This window comes from Muntiacus reevesi, chromosome 3 (assembly GCF_963930625.1).
Source record: "Muntiacus reevesi chromosome 3, mMunRee1.1, whole genome shotgun sequence".
Classification (NCBI taxonomy): domain Eukaryota; kingdom Metazoa; phylum Chordata; class Mammalia; order Artiodactyla; family Cervidae; genus Muntiacus; species Muntiacus reevesi.
Window position 1 is genome coordinate 41,203,548 of NC_089251.1, and position 20,637 is coordinate 41,224,184.

Below are 20,637 nucleotides of genomic sequence, written 5' to 3' on the forward strand. Positions count from 1 at the left end.
GAATCGGTGTGCTGTTCTGGGTAATGCCGAACGCCTGGAAGGACGACGTGTAGGAACCGCCCCGCTGTTTCCAGGCACTTGGAAACTCACGGCGGAGAAGCACAACTTTGTTGTATTCCCTCTGGGCCCTGCCGTACACACCCCTTACCTTCATTCCACTGGTTTACGCACAGGGGCCTCTTAATAACAGTACCTCCCTTCCCCAAGACAAGCCCAGCCATGAGGCCAGTGACCATCAGCAGTGTCCCCTGTGAGAATGGGAGGGTCGTCAGGGGCTGACGCACCAGGTTTCCTGTTTGTTCGCAAGTTCCCTGTCGTGAGACTTTTTGTCCTAAGAAGTCAGGGATGTCTCTCAAAGCTGGAGCCGTGGAAGTGGGCAGCCAGATTAACTCCGAGAGAGGCTACGGCTTCCCAAGGTTTGCATTCTAAAACTGATATTGGTAAGACAGATGATTAGAAAGAGCATAAATGGTGATAGACTCTCTTACAACTTAGGATAAGCCAGAAGGAGAATTTCTAAGAGACCAGTGTGTATAGGAGAAAACCTTCAGAGGCATAACTTAGGAACCAGGAGGAGATCTGTTTGTGCTGCTGGAGCCAAGGGTTTCTCTCTATTTCAAGGCATTCCCTGGGACCAGGAGGAAAATAGGACACTGAACAACACATGGATGCATGTTACATGTTGGAGGATGATGTGGAGGAGGGGGCAAGCCCAAACCACCCCCCCTCCGCCCCCCCGGTGGAGAAATTGTTGGGCTTAGGTGCGCAAAAAGCATGGACTGTCTCTGCTCACAGTTTCCTGACTACCAGCCCTTAAACCAACCTGTCCCCCCAACTTCTTAGGATAGTAGAACCATGTTGAAAGGCCTCCATGTGAGATTAGCATCCAGCTTAGAATGTGTGCAGGCATGTGCAGACACACATGTAACTGTCCATGCATTGTTAGTTGCCTTTACAGTCCTCCCACGCCCCTCCTGCCACCAGCCTGGTGTGTGTCCACATCTTTGCCGACGGAGCCACCATGAGACTCCAGATTAGCAACTGCTCTTATTTTCTGGGTCTTGGACTGTTTATCCATCCATGTGTCTTACTGTTTCACCCTCAACCAATTATGATTGTTTTCTCTTCTTTCAAATCCTATCGCATTCTTGTTTATCCCTCTCTTGCTACTTAAAAGCCTACCTCTTTTTTGACTTTCACGTTTTATCTGCTGAACGAGTGACTTTACTTAGCTCAAAGCAGGTTATTCATCATTATAGTCTCTGCAACCCTATAAAGCTTGGCTGTATAGGTGCTCAATAAATGGGTGATCTGAACCCCAATATACTGTGCAACAATCACAGTTTCATATTTTATTCATTGTTGTTGTTCAGTCACTAAGTCATGTCCAGCAGTTTGCAACCCCATGGACTGCAACACATCAGACTTCGCTGGCCTTCACTATCTCCAAGAGTTTGCTCAAACTAATGCCCATTGAGTCAGTGATACTATCTAATCATTTCATCCTCTGCCGCCCCCTTCTCCTCTTGCCTTCAGTCTTTCCCAATATCAGGGAAAGAGTTGGCTTTCAAAAAGCATCAGCCCATGCTTTTTGAGCACCCAAGCCCAACAGTTTCTCCCCTGGGAGGGGGGTGGGGGGTTGCCCCCTCCTCCACATCATCCTCCAACATATAACAGTATCCATGTGTTCCAGTGGGTCGGCTCTTTGCATCAGGTGGCCAAAGTGTTCATTGGCTTGTTATCCTGCATACTTAGTCGCTTCAGTCATGTCCAACTCATTGCAACCCCATGGACTATAGCCTGCCAGGCTCCTCTGTCCATGGCATTTCCCAGGCAATACTGAAGTGGGTTGCCATTTCAAGTGGTGGCTTTGAGGGATTCTCAGTAGCTTTATGTCATATTTTTCTTGCCATGTTTTCTGTTGCGTCCACAACTCAGAGGTGAGGTTTGAGCATCATCACTCAGTCTCACCCTTTGGCTGTTAATGCTCTTGTCACCTCCCATCCAGCCCCGTCATCGCTCCTCCCTGGCAGACCTCAGTTACTGTGATCCATCCAAATACCTAGCTGGCCAGGCATTAAATATGGACAGGGGTGGGGTGGGGTGGGGCATGGATTCCAATGCCTGAGTCACATGATGCAGATTTATGAGTCATGCAAAGAATATAAAGCAATGACAACAAAGGCTAGTGGTCTGCAGTGGGCATTTGGAGGCATCGCCGAGAGTCAGCATACTCCCGTCCATGCCCCTGGCAGACAGCTTTCTCTCTTCAGAACCAGGGATCCTTGAGAGGGATGGCATAGAAAGACCCTCAATTCTGTTCCCTCTCATTGCTTTTGTCTTGTGAGGGAAATGTGCTCTAGTGTATCTTGTGGAGAAGGCCCCCATGAACTCGAGGGATGAGCAGTGTGGTGCCTCAGAGGGACCAAGCTGATTTGCTCCCCAGCCTGGGGCTGACTTCACCCAGATCCCTTCAGTCGAAGCCTCTGGGGCCAGAGGGTTTGGAGCCCTTGGGGAACGGGCTCAACGGAGATGGGGAGAGAATGAGTGGAGAAAATGGACTGTATAGAACTAGAAAGGCTCTGGGTTTTATGGTCATTTCATGAACAATTTTCTAAATTCCTATTTTGTAGGCTTTGATCCATTGAAGCCTGGTGGTTTATTTACTGCCACAGAGCTCTAAAATCACTTCTGAATGTTATTAGCATCTTCATAGCTAGACAGGGAGAATTTTAACACGATCTTGGGAGAATGCAGCTGCAGGGTACATGGACTTCCAGAACAGGCTCACTGGGAATCTGTGGTCAAGTGCTGTCGGTGCTTCAGCTGTCATTGTGCTGAGTGGCTGGATTCTGGCTCTAAAGCTGGGGGATTAGGGAAATATTTGCTTTATAGAAAGATACTTGGGGGTGTGTAAAATAGCTAAGTCCTCATCTTCCATAATAAGAAGGTCTTAAATAATATCCAAATCTGCAAATCAAGAACGAGGAGTATAATAAGATGCCATTGAAAAGATTGAGAGAAATGCAGGAAGAAAGAACCACAAGAATTGGGTTTATTTCTCTGGGGCTTGAGAAGCTGTCTCACTTGCCTCACTTGGAGAGGAGCAAGATTGCTCTTTGAGATATTAAATGATACACATGTACTGATTTTATTTTTAATTGGAGGATAATTGCTTTGTAACATCATGAATCAGCCAGAAGTATACATATGTCCCTTCCCCCTTGAACCTCGCTCCCACCCCTCTAGGCTGTCACAGAGCTTTGGCTTGAGCTCCCTGTGTTAGAGAGCAGCTTCCCACTAGCTGTCTGTTTTACATATGGTGATAATATGTTTCAGCGCTACTCTCGCAGTTCGTCCCACCCTTTCCTCTCCCCGCTGTGTCCACAAGTCTGTTCTCTGTGTCTCTGTATCTATTCCTGCCTTGTAAATGGGTTCCTCAGTACCATATATCTAGATTCCATATATATGCATTAATATACAGTATTTGTTTTTCTCTTTCTGACTTGCTTCAGTCTGTATAACAGGCTCTTGGTTCATCCACCTCACTTTAACTGACTCAACTGTGTTCCTTTTTACGGCTGAGTAATATTTCGTCATGTATATGTACCACAGCTTCTTTATCCATTCATCTGTCGATGGACATGTAGGTTGCTTCCGTGTCCTAACTATTGTAAACGGTACTGCAGTGAACACTGGGGTACGCGTGTCTTTTTCAGCTATTGTTTTCTGAGGGTATATGCTGAGAGGTGGGATTCCTGGGTCATATGGTAGTTTTATTAGTTTTTTAAGGAATTGCCGTCGTAGCTGTATCAATTTACATTCCCATCAACAGTACAGAAAGGTTCACTTTTCTCCACACCCTCTCCAGCATTTATTGTTTGTAGATTTTTTGATGATAGCCATTCTGAGACTTTTTGAAAAAGGAAAATGAGAGGGGGGTTTCTTAGGAAAGGGGGGGCATGTAGTCAAGGGAGAAGGGGGAATGCAGTAATCCTGATGAGCTACGGAAGCCCTGATTTCCCCTTCTGGGGGCTAAAGAGACTGAAGATACCCTGCAGAGGTTGAGTTCTGTGCTCTCAGGGTTCTACTCCTCCCGGCTGTTTTTTCTGCCTTGTGTTAGGAAGCGCTGTGTCCTAACGGCACATGAGAAGTAGGAGAACTGACGAGAGTTAGCTGGAAAGTTCGGCTTGTGGGGAGGCAAGAACAGCTGTAGACACGCCAGCTCCTCAGAATTCTAGGTCTTGGAATTGAAAGGGATTTTGAGTTCACATCAGATAAGTCAGCCTCCTTCCTTCTGGCAAAGTGAGATTGGCCTCATTTTATAGACACAGTTGTGGAAGCCACTCCGTGTCAGATGGAGGACTCGCCTGAGATGACACAGCTAGTTCACAACAGAGGAGCAGTGAACACCATCTCCTCAGCTTTCCCGTTCATCACTGCCATTTTCTCTTCCTCTGTTGAATAATTATGTTTATGGTTTTTCAGCTGTCCTATTTTTTATACATCATCCTTATACAAGAGTTAAGTTTTAGGGTTCTCTTAGACCCAAGGGGGAAAGGGGAGAAGAGATAAGAATAAATATGTGATCGGTGCCCCCTGTGGCACATCCATATGACAGACTTGAAGCCTGAGCGAGTGTTAGAGCCCCAGAGTCCCCAGAATAGCAATAGGAAGGCATCCCCTAAAAAAGGTTTAGGTTTATTCTCCCACCTCAGTATAGCTATTGGATTTGGGCAGCCTTTCTCCACAGGGATCCCTCACGCTTTACAGCATCCATCCTGTAATGAATTACCTTCTCTTCCGTGTACTTGGAATAGCACTGTGTACGGTCCTTTGCAGCATCGGGAAGAGTCATTCATAGCATCTTGTGTGGGTTGGAATTCTCTCCTAGAACCCAGTTAAGAAAGGCTGGTTTTATTTGCAGTGTCTCATCGTCCTTTAATTTCTCAGGTAGGCAGTCCTCCTTCGTGTAGGAAAAATGTCTATTACAGCATCATCAACTTTTAGCCATGTGTTTGCCGAGACTGGAAAATGTAGTTCTTCCTCGTGCCCTGTGCTTGAATTGGTGACATCCTGTTTATCACCAGCTGCATCTGATTACTTTCTGGCTATTCCGAGCACTTGCTCCTAATGACATCTCCAACCCCTCCCGCCCACCCCAGGTGTTTCTAAAGCATGACTAGAACAAGTAGTTGAAACCAAAGTGTGAAGGGGGGGGGGGGGGTGTGTGTGTGGGTGTGTGTGTGTGTGTGTGTGTCCTAGGTGAGCTTTTGAGTCTTTGCAACTTGTGGTTATTTTCATTCTTAATTAAGTAGAAAAAGTAAATTTGTGGAATTTTGTGAATGTCAAGCTTTTACTTACAGAAGCAAAAGAGTGCAGAATGCCACAGAACTTTCCTTTTCTTGAGTTTGTTTTCCAGTTAATCCATCCCCAACACACATGAAATCCAAAGGCAATTCTATCAATTTTGTAATAAGTGGGGTTTGTTTTCTGTTTTTCTAAGGGGATTGGGGGGGTGGGGTTAGTTATTTATTTTTTAACTTTTTTCTTTGCACTGGGTCTTCATTGCTGCACTTGGGCTTTCTCTGGTTGTGACTAGGGGGACTCCTCTTCCGTCTAGTGCTCCAGCTTCTCACTGCAGTGGCTTCTCTTGTTGCAGAGCACAGGTTCTAGGTGCATGGGCTTCAGTAGTTGCAGCTCGAGGGTTCAGCAGTTGCGGCACCTGGGCTTAGCTGCTCCACACATGGAATCTTTGCAGACCAGGGATAGAACCTGCGTCTCCTGCATTCGCAGGCGGATTCCTATCCACCGTACCACCAGGGGAGTCTGGAAAGGGGATGTGTGACTTCTACTTAGGCAGAGTTCAGAGGCTGGGGAGAGGCTGGGATTCTAAACATTTTTGACACTTCCATTTCTGCAGATAAAGTCAACCAAGACTTGAAGAGTTGAAGCAACTTGTGCTCAGCTCCATCCTTTGTTCACCTAGAATGCAAACTCCAAATCTGCTTACCGTCTTTCAGAGAACGTTGAGAAAGGGAAATGTTTATTCAATAAGTTTCAGTAGATTTCACATATATGAAATATACCATATTCTCATCATTGCCAAAAAGCCACCTAAGTGATGGACTTTTCAACTAGTGTGTTGGTTCCAAACGTCAGCTGACTCCAGTGTGATGTGGGGTTCTCCTGTGCCCTCCTAAAAGCCCTAGTCTCATTTTAGAAGATCAGTTGATCAAAACTGTTGTTTCTACCCTTGGAATTAAGGGACTAGGATAGAATGGGGTAGGAGAGAATAAGTAAAAGATTGAGTAGGTTAAAAATATAAATTAATTCTACAAAGTTTAGTAAAACTAATCTATGGTGGTGTCTTAAGAAAAGCAAAAATGTTTTGGGGGGAAGAACAGCTATGCTTTATGACTGACACCAGAGAACAGTGTCCCGTAAATGCTGCTGGCTGAGACCCAGCCCTGCATAGGGTGGCATGGAGGTTCTCAGAAGACAGATGAGAGCTGCTTTATCTTCTGAATGCCAATAATTATCAAGCTCACATTGCATAGTAAGAGGAGGATCTTTTATTCAACATGTAATACCTACAGTGGCTAAATTAAAGCATTTAAATGTCTAAGGCTCAAACAAAAGCTTTGAAATTCTCTCAGTTTCAGGAAGGACAGAGGCATTTTGCTAGCCCACCAGCTTGTGGTCTTTCTTTGTTTACACATGTACCATTTCATCTGTTTAAGCTGTGGATAGTAATATACTAGTATTTCCATTTTATTAATTCATGCAGAGTACATGCTCAAGGTTACCCAAAACCCACTTCCTGCTCACAGCCCTGCCAGTGAAACTGAGCTGTGGGTTTGAGAGTCCTTTTCTTTCATGTCAATATTCTACCTAATTTCAAAATTGAGAAACATAAAGCTTTTTTTTTTAATGTGTGGGAATTTTGTTGGTTTTTTTTTTGGTTTGGTTTCACAATTGACAAATGCCCACTTCTTCCTCTGGGTCCTGGATGGGATAATGTCTTAGAGTCTAGGACACAGCCAAATCCTGTCCCCCCACCAGCTGCCCCTCTTAAACCCACACTGCCTGCTAGCCAGCCCGGTTTCCTGCTCTACTTGCCTCTTTGAAAGAGAACACCCGGAACCAGTGTGTGCCCTGAGGACAGGTGAGCTAGTGCTACCTGTTCCCAAAGACCTGTTGACAGATGGGGGACAAGTTCCTGTTTACCAGAGGGAAAAAGGATTGACCATAGGTAGGCTTGCCATTCTAATAGCTACTGAGTGGAAAGGCTTGCTTTGTTCAACCCCAGATCACCTGAGCTAGCAGCCTCCTGACACCTGCATCCATCCACTTTATTGTCTCCTGAGAGGCAGAGTTCCATGTGATCAGTGCCCCCTTGCCATCCAAGGTGGAGACGGGAAAGAATCTGCCTGCAATGCAGGAGACCAGGGTTCAGTCCCTGGGTTGGGAAGACCCTCTGGAGAAGGGAATGGCTACCCACTCCAATATTCTTACCTGGAGAATTCCATGGACAGAGGAGCCTGGCAGGCTAGAGTCCATGAGGCGTCACAAAGGTTCGGACACGACTGAGCTACTAACACTTTCACACTTTTACTTTCAAATGCTCATGCGTGTAAATACAATGGAAACCCTCGCAATAGGAAGAATACTGAATATTGCTTTGGTGGCATCAGTGGCTGAAATATATTTTAGTGGTAGGCTGCAATAAAAATAACACAAATTGGGGTCATAACTCCTAGTTAGCCATCTTTAAAAATTCAAAATATCTGGAATTCCCTGGTGATCCAGTGGTTGGGATTCTGCACTTACACTGCAGAGGGCCCAGGTAGAATCCCTGGTCAGGGAACTAAGATCCCCCAAGCCAGGAGGCCAAAATAATAAATAAATAAATCATCTATAAAACAGGGCAGAGTCCTGCTTTTATTCATCTGAATCAGTCCTGCAGCTTTTCTTTCCCCTGTGGCGATGACTTATTTTTTATTGAGGTGTAGTTGACATACATCCTGTGACTCTTCATTAACTAAGCAATAGTCTTAGCCAAACTCCTCTGTAACGCTCTGAGGAGGAAGACAGAAGGATCACACACACAATTTTCAGAACTCAAAGAAACCTTGGAGATCATCCAGGGCAACTCCTTACTTTACACCCGAGGACAAAGGCCCACAGAGCTTCAACAACTATCCCAAGACATACGTCCTCACCTGGCCTGGAGCCAAGGTTTCCCAGTTCTCTCCGGGAAGTACTATTTTTGCTTAACGTTTCTGTATGATTCCTGGATGACGCAGATTGGCTTCTTAAGCAGTGTCTTCACTTTATTTTCTGTGCCTTATTCAAAACACGTAGGCCTGTCACCCTCCAGAAGCAGCTGCTCGGAGCAGGCTCGGCTCCGCGTGCTGTGTGTTCACAACAGCTCATGTACTCCTGAGGACACAGGGAGGATGAGGTGGCTGGACTTGTGTGCCTGCCTCTCTGGAGGTGGCATTCGTCCCATTTGTCTCCATCCCCAAGAGGAAGAAGAAAATGAATGGTTGCACCAGTGTTTCTGCTACAGTGTGGACTTGGTCAGGCTGGTCGCATCTCTTTTTATTACTTGGAGGTTCCCGGCATCCACTCTTTCATGTCGGTACCCTCTGGCTCTTGCTTCCACCTCCCTCCCTTTCTTTTCTCAGCCTCCTGTGTTTCCTTATTAAAGTCTTGTCTTACTGCCTTGTTAGAGGGCTTTAGAACCAGGCCACATAAAGCTTACTACTCAAAATACATGTTTTTCTATAATCATAGAAAAATTTGAAAATGTAGTCAAAGGTATACCCTTTAAAAGGAGGACTAAATTTAGGTGGTTAAAAAACATAACCCCCATACATAAAATAGATAAGCGAGAAGGATATACTTTGTAGCACAAGGAACCATATTCAATATTTTGTGATAACCTGCAATGGAAAATAATCTGACAAAATATATATGTGTCTGAGTCACTTTGCTATACACCTGAAACTAACACAATATTGTAATTCAACTATACTGCAATTATTTTAAAAAAAGAAAGAACTCCCCAAAGTATAGAAAACGGTGGAACACTGCCTAGCTCAGTTTGCAGGACAAGCACAACCCTGCTATAAAAATGGGCAAGAAGAATTCAAGTAGAGAAAAACCGGAGTCAAATTCATTTATGAATGTAGATGTAAAGTTTTAAAGTAAAATGTTACCAAACCACATCAAATATTTGTAAAACAAATTTAATGAAAGACAAGTAAAATAGATATCCCAGGCATGCAAAGATGGTTAATATTTAAAAAGCTTAACTGTTTGATTCATACATTAATGAAACAAAGGTGAAAGACCATAATCATCTCAATAGACACAGAAGAACCATCTGGTTACCAGTATTTTTTGGTGACAATCCATAGCAATCTGGGCTTCCCCAGTGACTCAATAATAAAAAATCTACCTGCCAGCGCAGGGAGACGCAGGTTCGATCCCTGGGTTGAAAAGAGAATTCCATGTACAAAGGAGTCTGGTGGGCTACAGCCCATAGGGTCACAAAGAATTGGATACGACTGAGCACACACACTTTGCAATCTAGAATACAAGGAGACATTGGAACTTTATAGCCACTCCCGTTATCTGGAAACATTATATACAATAGAGAATTTTTAGAAGTTGTCCCATCAAAGTCAAGTTCAAGACAGCAAGAGCCATTCTGTTTTTCCACATCATGCTGGAAACCTTGGCAAAGATACACTAAGACAAGAAGTTACAAATATTGGAAAGGAGACCAGACTATCTTTTGTGAGTGATAGGATTTGCTTAGAAAAAGCCAGAGGATCACTGGATAAAACATTTGAACTTTTATAGGGAGTTAAGCAAGGGGACCAGGTCACAGGATCAGTAACTTTTTTATAAAATCAGTAGTAACTGTTTAGAAAATGGAAATGATTGATCTCATTTGTTTTTACAGTTACCCTGAGGACAGTTTTAGCTCCATTTTACAGATGTGAAAACTGGAGTTAGAGGTCACCTTGTCCAAAATCAGACAACTTAACAATTAGCAGAGAACTGATTCAAATCTAGTCTGCCTGAGTTGAGACCGTGATATTTAGCATTATGACATTCCCTTGCATTTCTGTTGTTCGGTGCTTCATATTAGGTTCCAGGCCTCTTAATTGGGCATCTCTTTAATAGCAGGCATTGACAGTGAGCTGGAGTCACACCCAGACCCAGAGGCAAGGCTTTCCGGCAGCACACACGAAGGTAACAGTGGTTGTGCTCACGCTTTCATGTCGCACGGGACCTCCCACAAGTAGGCGGCACCCCATGGCAGTGCCTGGCCTTGTTCACAGTGGGTGGCATCAAAGACCGTCTCTGACTGCTCTCTGTGACTCAGGAAGCCTGCACCGAAGCCAACCCGCTGAGCAGTCTGAGGTCCCCAAGCACAGAGGACCTCTGCTTTTGCTCTTCTTGAGCTCACACCTACAGCACTTCAGAGATTTCCCTCGCCCGACCAGGAAGGCGAGTTGAAAACGGCAGCCAGTATTTCCAGGTTGAAGGTGAAGCTCTCGGATTAGTAGGTGGGTGGGTGTCATGAGCTTGTGCGCACAAGTGGCAGGCATGTTCTAGAATCTTGCTTGTTGAGGTGCATTTGTGCACAGTCCAATGGCTGCTTTCTTCCACAAGCAGAGAACGGGGGCATTCGTCCAGAGGTGCGTGTGATGAAAGGTTTTTCCTCTTGCCTCTTCTTGGAAATACCCTGATAGTACATTCCTTTTGCTGGTAGACACTTGCCTCTTGACAAGATTTATCTGATATCACAGATATGGAATAAGCCTCAGCTTCCGATGGAGCCTCTTCTGCATGCTTTAGCCCAGAGCAGTCGGGGAGGGAGGCAGTGAACTGATAGCCCGCCTCAGTCTTCTGGCCTCCCTGCTCCTCTGTAGAGATTTGTCATCAGATTAGGAGATGTCGAAAGGCCTTTCTCAGTCTCGTTCTCTGAATTGTCAGAAAATGGTCCAGGAAACTTTGCACTTGACTCTGCGATGGGAAAAGGCTGGTGCAGGCTGTGGAGGAAGGCTGGGAGCATCAGAAGGGGGCGTCTGATTGGCTGAGGATGACTAGGAGGTACCGGGTGTGCCTCATTTCTCAGAATGATTTTTCCATACATTGTTAACCTGGACACAGGTCACAGAAAACAGGGTGGATTGGCGTAAACAGATGACTAACACAGAGCTGACTGTGATGTGTGAACTGGGTTTCTGAGAACTAAATGCCAAGTGCATATTACAGTGTTTAATGACGAGGTAGCTTCTAACCTAAGATGTGACTGTCACGTGGATATTAGATAAGAGTTTAACCCTTGGATTTGAATCATACAGAAAGGCCCTTATCTACTCATTCAGAAAGTATTTACTGAGATCTCTAGAAACCTTTGTATTCTGAGACACCACCCACCCTTTACCACCTGGGTCTGTATAAAGTGGGGCACATCGTCTTACTTGGAAGAGTTGTACTTGTGTTAATCTCACCAAGATGAGCACAGAGCAGGTGGCTCTCCTGGGCTTGATAAGCCGCAGCGTGCTGCACTGAGATCCCACTGGGCTTGGCATACGGGGGCCGCATTTCAGTCCCGCTCTGCCAGTGGTTGCTTGCCACAGTTGGCAGGATCCCGAATTTCTTCAGGTGTCTGTGTTCCTGTGTATGACGTGGAGACGATCTTTTACCTGCAGTGGTGTATTCAGTGTAGCCAGTGCCTGGCACACCATAAGCCTTCACATATTATGAGACTGTGAAGGGTTGTATGCCTTGTTGTACTGTCAGCTTGCAACCACTCATGTGTTAAAGAGAGCGGCTGTACCTCCAAAGACGTTAAGGAAAGAGGGTGGGTGAGAGCTAGAGGATGGACCTAAGTTTGAAAGGAAGTAAAAATTCTGTGTGTCGTGGCTTGGTCTCTTTCAGCTCCTGGGATTTGAGGGGTAAGTAGCAACTCTTTCCTATCAGGGTTCTGAACCAATTGAGAAAAAAAGTGAAGAGACCCTTTATTACTGATGATGTGAGTCCCAGCTTACATCTGCAGGAAGTGGACATCCCAGGACTGGACCCTGAGATCAGACAGACCTGCTCTACCAGGCACGCATGTGCTGGGTCTCCATACCCTCCCCACAGTGGGTGGGCCGTCAACCTTCCAAGTAGACCACACAGTCCCAAGAAGGGTTGCCAACACATGCTGTTTGCCAGTTGGGTGGCTCCCAAGAGGCAGAGGAGAGAAGTAGCAGGCTCTGAACACCGTGTTCCACTCTACCTGCTGTGGAGAGGAGTGAAAGGGACAAGAGAGAAGCCAGGAGTGTGGTACAGGTAGAAGGCTGCCACAGAGAAGGAATCAGTAGTAATAAAAAAGAAAGTGCACCCAACGGGTGAACCCAGTGCATTCTGGGTTAAATTACCAAAGGGAATTGGCTCCTCTCTTTGGGACATCCTAGGGTGGATCAGGATTCAGGCTTGGCTGGATCTGGAAGCTCAAGTGGTATCTGTGGGATCCTTCTTCCCTTGGTTTTTTTGCTTCACTCCATCCTCAGATTCTTTCCCTGCACCTTCACCAGGATTCTAGACTACAGGACCCTTAGCTCTTAAGGAGATAGAGACAAGCATCTTCTCTGACCTGGCCATCAGAAATCTCTCTGGATTGCCTCAGGGAGAAGTGTGTGTCCATATCTGAATTAGCCACTAGATTGTGGAATTGGAAACAGGCATCACCCCAACATCACACAAACCAAACAATTAAAAATCCAGGAGGGTTGGGTTTCCGAAAGCACGCTGGCACATGTCCACCAAGCTTTAAAAATTAACATCAGTTGTGCTGCATAGTGGAAATACGGGTGTCTTTTCTTTTTTGGCCACACTGTACAGCATGTGGGATCTTAGTTCCCCAACCAGGGATTGAGCCCACACCCTCTGCAGTGAAAACATAGAATCTTAACCACCGAACCACCAGAGAAGTCCCTGAGTGTCTTTTCTTTTTCCTGAATACTTGTACTCCTATTTTCCTGAGCATTTATTATTTTATAAGTGAATGTAGTGGAGGGGTGGAGGATAACTCTTATAAGTCTTATTTGTCTTAACCTTGCCTTGCCCTGGAAAGGATCAATGACATTAACAAAAAACAGTAAAATGATAGGAATAAGCATATAGGGTAAGGGGGATATAAGAATGAGAAGCAACAACTAAGGAGTTTCTAGATATTTACCAGAAATAGGACACTTTGATATCAAGGAAAATCATAAAAGGAGAAGAAGGGTCCATTACTCTAAGGAAGTAGAAGGTGGAGTGAGGATAGGATTCGGAGGGGCCCTGGTTTTTCAAGGCAACTGCTAGCTGCATTTGACAAAGCCTTTTATGAGCACGTGGCTGCTGGGCCCCAAGATTGTGGAAAGTGACCGTCACACCTGGGATCGCCTGGGGGTGTGAAGCACCCGAGGTGTTCTGAGAGACAAGGGGGCCCGTGCTCTGCCCACAGCCACAGTCTATTCTGATATCTGATCACCTTCCCAAGATACCTTCATGGAGGCTCCCAGTCACCTCTACTGGGGAAACGGCTCTGTTCTCACCCTCCGGAGACAGTGACCCTCAGGCTTGCCTCCACGCCAAAGATTACAAAATTTCTTCCTGGAAAGTCAGTACCCATGATACCCCTGAGGTATCTATCCTTATCTCCTGAGACTTTCCCAGGCTGGGCTTAACCCCACAAAGAAACATGGGTTTGATTTTTTGCTTGTTTGCATTTCCTCTGCTTGCCCAAGGACCTTACAACCAGGGCCACAAACGAGTGACCATTCTTGATCAAACTGGAATGCACCCGCGAGTGGCCTGGTATGGTGAGCCCTGCCCCAAAGCCGATCGCTGCTCCCACAGTTGAGAAAACAAACCCAGCTTTCCAGGGGCTGGTGGCTGGGTTTCTCTGCCCGTCGTGTTTAGACAACCAGGCCCTTCAGGGGTCCTCCTGCCTCCCACAGCCAGGATAAACTTAAGATTTCGGGAAGTCCAGCGAGATGCCACAAGTCGGGGTAGACGGTGTGTTAGTGTTTTGGGGGACAATTGGTTTTTGTTTTGTTTTTAATTAACTCATGGCTACCTTCTTCTACACAGACAGCTACAGACAGTTCTTCTAACTCGTCTCAGAAGAGGGAACAACCTACCCGCACAATCTCCTCCCCCACATCCTGTGAGCACCGGAAGGTTTATACACTGGGTCACCTCCACGACCCATACCCCACGGACCACTATCACCTCGAGCAGGTGAGCGGGGATCCTGTTCCTTGGATGGCACAGGGGTGACCTCACACTCTGAAACAGCTGCCTTGCCCTTCAGCCGCATGCCCGAGCCTAGGCCTACTCTGTTCCCCCACCCCATATTGGAGGTGGTGGTACAGGCAACTCACCCTCACTCAAGAGTTTTCTGTGTGCCAGGCACCTTGCCAAACCCTTCATGTGATTTATCTCCCTTAATCCTCACAAATTCCCCATAAGCAGATCTTCTGCATCCCCAGTTGATAGATGAGGAGGCTGAGGCTTAGGAAGAAGGTCTCTAGTGGAATAAGATTTAGATGGCAGATTCTGCTCACCCAGGACGCTACCCTGGCTCCTGCATTCCTCTGTCCAAAGGGTGTGAAAGCACAGAACCACGACTGGTACCACAGAACACTGTATGTTTGGACCAAAGGCCTGGCATCATGGGCTCCAGGCCCCGGCTTCCTTGGGGAGCTGTAGCTGGAATTTAGTAATACAACAAATATTTACCCAGCGGCTGTTTTTTGGAGCAAGTTCGCAAACTGTGGGGCGTGGACTGGTGCCCATGTGGGTGATGTGGCCACCAGTCTGCTTTGAAAAGAGAAAAAGCACGAGGCACTGAGGTTTTATAACATAAAGCTAGATTTATATGACTCTTTTTTTCAAAATTGTTTTATTGGGTGTGTGCTTCCTAATACTTTGGCATGAAAATGTTCTTTTTAAAATCACAGTATGGTAGCAATAGATGGGAACTGACTTTTTGCCTCTCTTTCGAAATAAATTAATAGCAAAGACTCCCAAAATTTGTTTTGAAATATTGCAGGATTGTATTTTTTTCCAAAGTTGGGGAAACTCTGACGTCAAGAATCTGGCAGGAATTAGGACAAAGCCTGTGAGACGTGGCCCTTGCCCTCAAGGAGCTCACAGTCTGGTGGGAAGTGATGGGTAAATTTAATTAGTGTGTGCTAGATTCTAGGATAATATTATAATGACAGTATTGGCAACAGTTATCATGTGCATCCTGTGTGACAGAGCCTGTGCTTACACCGTATAGATTCCTTCTCTTTGTTCTCACAATAGCCCTATGCAGTTTGACCATTAGGGAAGTGAAGTCTGAGGCTTAGCAACTTGCTAATAAATTCTATAGTCTGAATTCCAGTCAAAGCCATGCTTCTCATTCCTTAAAAAGCCTTCATGCTCAAAGGGCTTCTAAGGTGGGAAATCTCATTGTCTGCCACAACTGGGATACCCCGTGCAAGGCAGGCTTACCTGGATCCACTCAATAACTGTATTCAGCATCTGCTACTCTGCACAAGGCACTGATGTGTACTATAGGAGATCACAGGGATAACAGTTTCATCCTAAGGGAGAATGCAGGTTAGGTTTGAAGTCTAGACAGCATGGCTCTGGGTCCAGCCATCCCAGGTTCAGATTCCACTCTGCCACTCACCACCTGTGAGATCCTGGCAGGATTCAAACACCATTGGCCTCTGGAACTTGTACTCTTACCCTCTGTGTATTTGAGCATTTTATCTCCCCAACCAGATTACAAGGTACCTGTGAGCCTTCATAGTCCCTGGTATCCACTTTTGCTTTTTTGAACATGACCCACAGTGAGACACACATTCTATATCAGGGACTAGTATGCACTTGTTAAGTACACACAAATGTACTTACCTTGTAATGGTCAGTGCATCCAGAGTTCTTCTGCTTCTCTGGAAAAAAAGAAGTCTTGAGAGAGGATGGCCTACAAAAACAGGTGAAACTAATCTAAGCTGTTAGAAATCATGATGCCAGTCACTGGTCACCTTAGTGGGGGGAGGTCACAGAAGGGAGATAAGGATATTCTAGGGACATCTCAGGTCTGCTTTTGATCTGGGCATGTTCAACTTCTGGAATTTCAAACTTTATTCTCACAGTGTGTATACCTACCCACATCTATGGCAAAACTGCAACAGAAAGGGGGAAAATGCCGGTCAACCAATTAACATGATTTCCTGACCCAGGAAGGGATTGAGACTCACAATTTGAAATACACCTTTGACCCACAAGCTGTTAAGTACAGGATAGGTCCGTTTCTTCAAGAAATGCCCTTTGCCAAGGTGAAGGATGCATTATTTGAAGATTGGTTTGTTTAGCTGCTGCGATAAAGTAACATCTCCTTTTTCCGGGGGCAGCCGATGCCAAGGCCCTACCGCCAGGTGAGCTTCCCGGACGACGACGAGGAGATCGTGCGCATCAACCCCCGGGAGAAGATCTGGATGACCGGCTACGAGGATTACCGGCACGCCCCGGTGAGGGGCAAATACCTGGACCCCACGGAGGACGCGGACTCCTACGTGCGCTTCGCCAAGGGCGAGGTGCCCAAGCACGACTACAACTACCCCTACATGGACTCGTCAGACTTTGGCCTCGGCGAAGACCCCAAAGGGCGTGGGGGCAGCGTGATCAAGACCCAGCCCTCCCGGGGCAAGTCCCGGAGGCGGAAAGAGGACGGGGAGCGCTCCCGGTGCGAGTACTGCCGGGACATGTTCAACCACGAGGAGAACCGGAGGGGCCACTGTCAGGACGCCCCCGACTCCGTGAGAACTTGCATCCGCCGGGTGAGCTGTATGTGGTGCGCAGACAGCATGCTCTATCACTGTATGTCGGACCCCGAGGGGGACTATACAGACCCGTGCTCGTGCGATACCAGCGACGAGAAGTTTTGCCTCCGGTGGATGGCTCTTATTGCCTTGTCTTTCTTGGCCCCCTGTATGTGCTGTTACCTGCCCCTGCGCGCCTGCTACCACTGCGGAGTGATGTGCAGATGCTGCGGGGGGAAGCACAAAGCGGCCGTGTGACTCGGTTTCCCTCCCGACCCCTCCCGTCCACAGCCCCGAGGGGACTCGTCTTCTACATCCTCTCATCTCGCCCGCCGCTCCCGGGTACCCAAGGCGCCTTTCCAGCCTGGGGAGCCTGCCTGGAGGACTCTGCACCCCCGCCGCCCACTCTGCATCGGTCGCACCCAGGCACACGCGCACAGTGTTCTAAGGAAAGGACCCTCTGCCTAGATGCTCCTGTATTATTAACAATCTGTAATCAAGCTAACTATCTCATCCAGGTGTTGATTTCATGTCCTTCCTGCCCACCTCGTCCAGTTTCAAGGCGCCTGCAGCAGGAACTGCTGATTTTTTTGGTGGGTTTTGTCGTTTTTTTTCCAAGAGCTCCAAAGGCTATCTTCCTCTTGGTTCTAGCTTGCCTGTTGCTAACGAGCTTGCTTCCTCAGGTTCCTGTGGTAATGGATTGTCATAATGGTGAAACCCTACCAGATGTATTTTTGAACCTGCAGTCAGTTGCTATGTATAGGAGGTGAGCTAGTTAACAAAATTCTACCAGAAAGCGAGATCGCTTTAACGTTTCTAAAGCCAAACTTCCCATGTAAGCTGCCATTTCTGTCTAGAGCCCATCATATTGTCTCTCTCAACCACCACCCCCAAAATCTGTCAGTTACTCACTGATACAAAACATTCACTCCTAAAATGACTGAGAATTGAGCCTTAACTTCAGATTAACTTGTGAGAATCAGGAAAATCCTTTAAACTGCATTGTATCCTCTCAGACCAGGGCTAGAAAGGGGATTTCAGGTTTCTCTGAGCCTCCCCAGTGACCGAACAGTAGATCTTTTTAAAATTAATGTCACCACCACTTGTAAAAATTTAGCAATACCAGAAGAAAACGCTAATGAAGTAAGAAATTTTGCTCATTGTTTTGCAAACCAAATAGTCTCTTTCAAACAAACCGGTGTTCTACCAAACATGGTCTGGTTAAGAAACACTAAGGCTGTGGTAAGTAAAACTTTAAAGGAGCTTTCTTTCCCCCCAGTGGCTATTTTCTATTAACTGGGGGAGATTTTAAATGTCATCAATTTGAAGAGTGGTGGTTTGCATTCTGTTCATGGGTTTGTCGTTTTGTTTTCATCTTGGACTCAATTTCACGTCACCAGATTCTCCGTTTATACTTGGGAAAAAACAAGGCCATATATAAAAAACCCTTCCAATGCCTAAGTGTCTTTCTCCTGCAACCCCAAGCCCAGACTTGCCACTTTGAGCGCACAGATGGTTAGTTCAGCAGTCTGGGTCCGCCTGTCGCCTTGCCACGTAGGAGGCTTCTAATTAGCTGGAAAAGAGTATTTTTCTAATATATTGCAAGGAATAGCCAAATCTTTCTGCAGAAAGGGAAAAAAAAGGTGACGAGTGGTTACCTATACCTAGCATTGTACAATCAGAACACCGTGGAGAGCATAGGGGACAGGCTTGTCTGCGCCAGCTGTTCTTCCCGCCATGATCTTCCTGTGGTTGTTACCAGCTGAGCACACAGCCTCGTTCCTCTCTCCCCACTCCCCGCCCCCTCAGCCATCCCTTCTCTATTGCACAGAGGACATCAGTCTCCAAGGAAAGGGACTTTTTTCCCAGTCTGCCAATCATATTGGGAAAGTGCTGGCTACGCTTACCTTCATGGGAATGTTCTCAGCTTACCTGAGAGTGCTTTGCATTTCTTCCCCAGATTATCCATGTAAATACCCAGTGTGCTTATGAGTTTGTTTGGTAGGTGTTTTTGTTTGTTGGAGTGACTGGTTTGGGTCTTCCCGTCTGGGAAGGGAGCAGAGATCTATTATTCTGGTGGTGCAAGACAAGAACCACTTCCCAGCCTGGAGAACATCTAGAAAACCTTCAGCCAGCCTCCAAATGCTGTTGAGAGGCCATCTTCTCCCCCACCTCAGCCCCCATCCTGAGGCATCTCCTCAGGGTCTTTCTCAAGGTCTCTTCTCTACAAAGCACAACACTAATGTATGTTCTGTTAGACCTCAGTTCAAGTGTCCCTATTTATTTCAGTAAGAACACACCTATTCCGGCCGCTTCTTGTTTGCCATGTCTGTCTAGCCATCATCTATCTTCCTTCACCCCTTGTCCTTTTCCACCCCTTTGAAGAGTTAATGCTAGTGAATCTTAGGCCGCGTATCCTTTTTGGTTTGTGAAGAAGGCAGCGGTTAAGGGCACAAGGACAGCTGTGGGGACATTTTATGTAAATACGTCTCTCTAATTGCCACACTGCAGCCACAGTGTGTAGTATTTTCCCAGTCAGCTTTGCCATACTTAACGTCAGTCATCTGAGAGAAATTATTCAGATTTTATTTTTGTATCTGTGGTAACAAAACATTAACCAAAAGATTTTCTGTTTGGAAGCTTCCCCTGACCCCCCTGCCCCCAACTATGAAGCTATTTGCTCACATTAACAAATTAAAGTGCCTGAAGCATAATTCATTCTTTACCTGTATACTAAAAACCCTGTTGTATTGATTTTTTTATAATAAGCCTTTTTACCTCTGTGTAAAAAAATATATATACAAGTGTATGATGTACATTTTAGTTCTTAACTTTTTTTTATGGTTTCTAATATGTATGACCAATGTAGCCATTGCTTTAAAATGTACCATGTAAATATAAACACATCCTATCAGATCGCTGGCTTTGGGCTGTTTGTCTGGCTGGAGACAGGGTGGTGTTTGAATCTCTGCGGACGTGGGAGCTCTCGCACACAGGATGGGAAGGGGCTTCCTTTGGAGAAGGATGTGTGGACACCGGTCTGTTTTTGTGAGGCCCTTCCCGCCTCTGGTTATGTCATATTCCCCAGGGGAGACAGCAGCTCCTCGGGCTCGGATGCCTCAAGTGAAAAGAATGCTGCATGTCACCACCCGGGGAACACCCCCTCTTCCTCGCTTGGCTTCCCCCACGCGTGCTCCTCAGAGGGAACAGCTGTACTTCCTCTGAGTTGTTTTCAACTGGTTCCTGCTGAACCTTTAGAGTGTGTATGTGTGTGTGTGTGAAGTTTGGAACACAGTTTCTCACAGAACTCAGTTGTTAAAACTACAAGATCCTTAGTCTCCTCAGAGTGGTTCGATTTTAGTGATATTTGGCCCACTTTCAGTTCCAAATGGGCTCTTTGGATGCTCAAATGTTACATGCAGTGACAACCCCTTGGAGGAAATGAAGTGTGGGGTCTTTTAAGGGTCACGGAAGAACGTTTCGGCTTCTTCTCTGGAAAGCCAAGTAGGGGCCTTAAAAAGAGATGTGTAGAGGGGTCCCTTCATCCTAGTCTCAACTCTTCCTGAAAGGGGTGACATTTCCAAACTGCTGGTAAAGATGAAAAGCAACAGGAAATGCTGGAAATTAGAAAGTGAGGGGGAGAAAGAAGCCATGAAGATTGGTAATTAAGAGATCGTTAGAGAACTTCATGAGAGTTCGTACATAAACTAGGAGGCACACAGACCAGACTATAGGGGGTGAAGAGTCAACATGAAGG

The 20,637-nt window shown here is 46.2% G+C and overlaps 1 protein-coding gene across 1 annotated transcript in view; it reads left to right on the top strand.

Annotated features, from left to right (window-relative positions):
• Nucleotides 1-19,796, top strand: part of SPRED2 (sprouty related EVH1 domain containing 2) — a 121,660-nt gene extending 101,864 nt beyond the window's left edge. The window contains exons 6-7 of the mRNA XM_065929043.1: nt 14,155-14,304; nt 16,473-19,796. Of these exons, the coding sequence (XP_065785115.1) occupies nt 14,155-14,304; nt 16,473-17,138 (816 nt within the window). The 3' untranslated portion in view covers nt 17,139-19,796. The remainder of the gene's footprint in view (nt 1-14,154; nt 14,305-16,472) is intronic.
• The last annotated feature ends 841 nt before the right edge of the window (nt 19,797-20,637 follow it).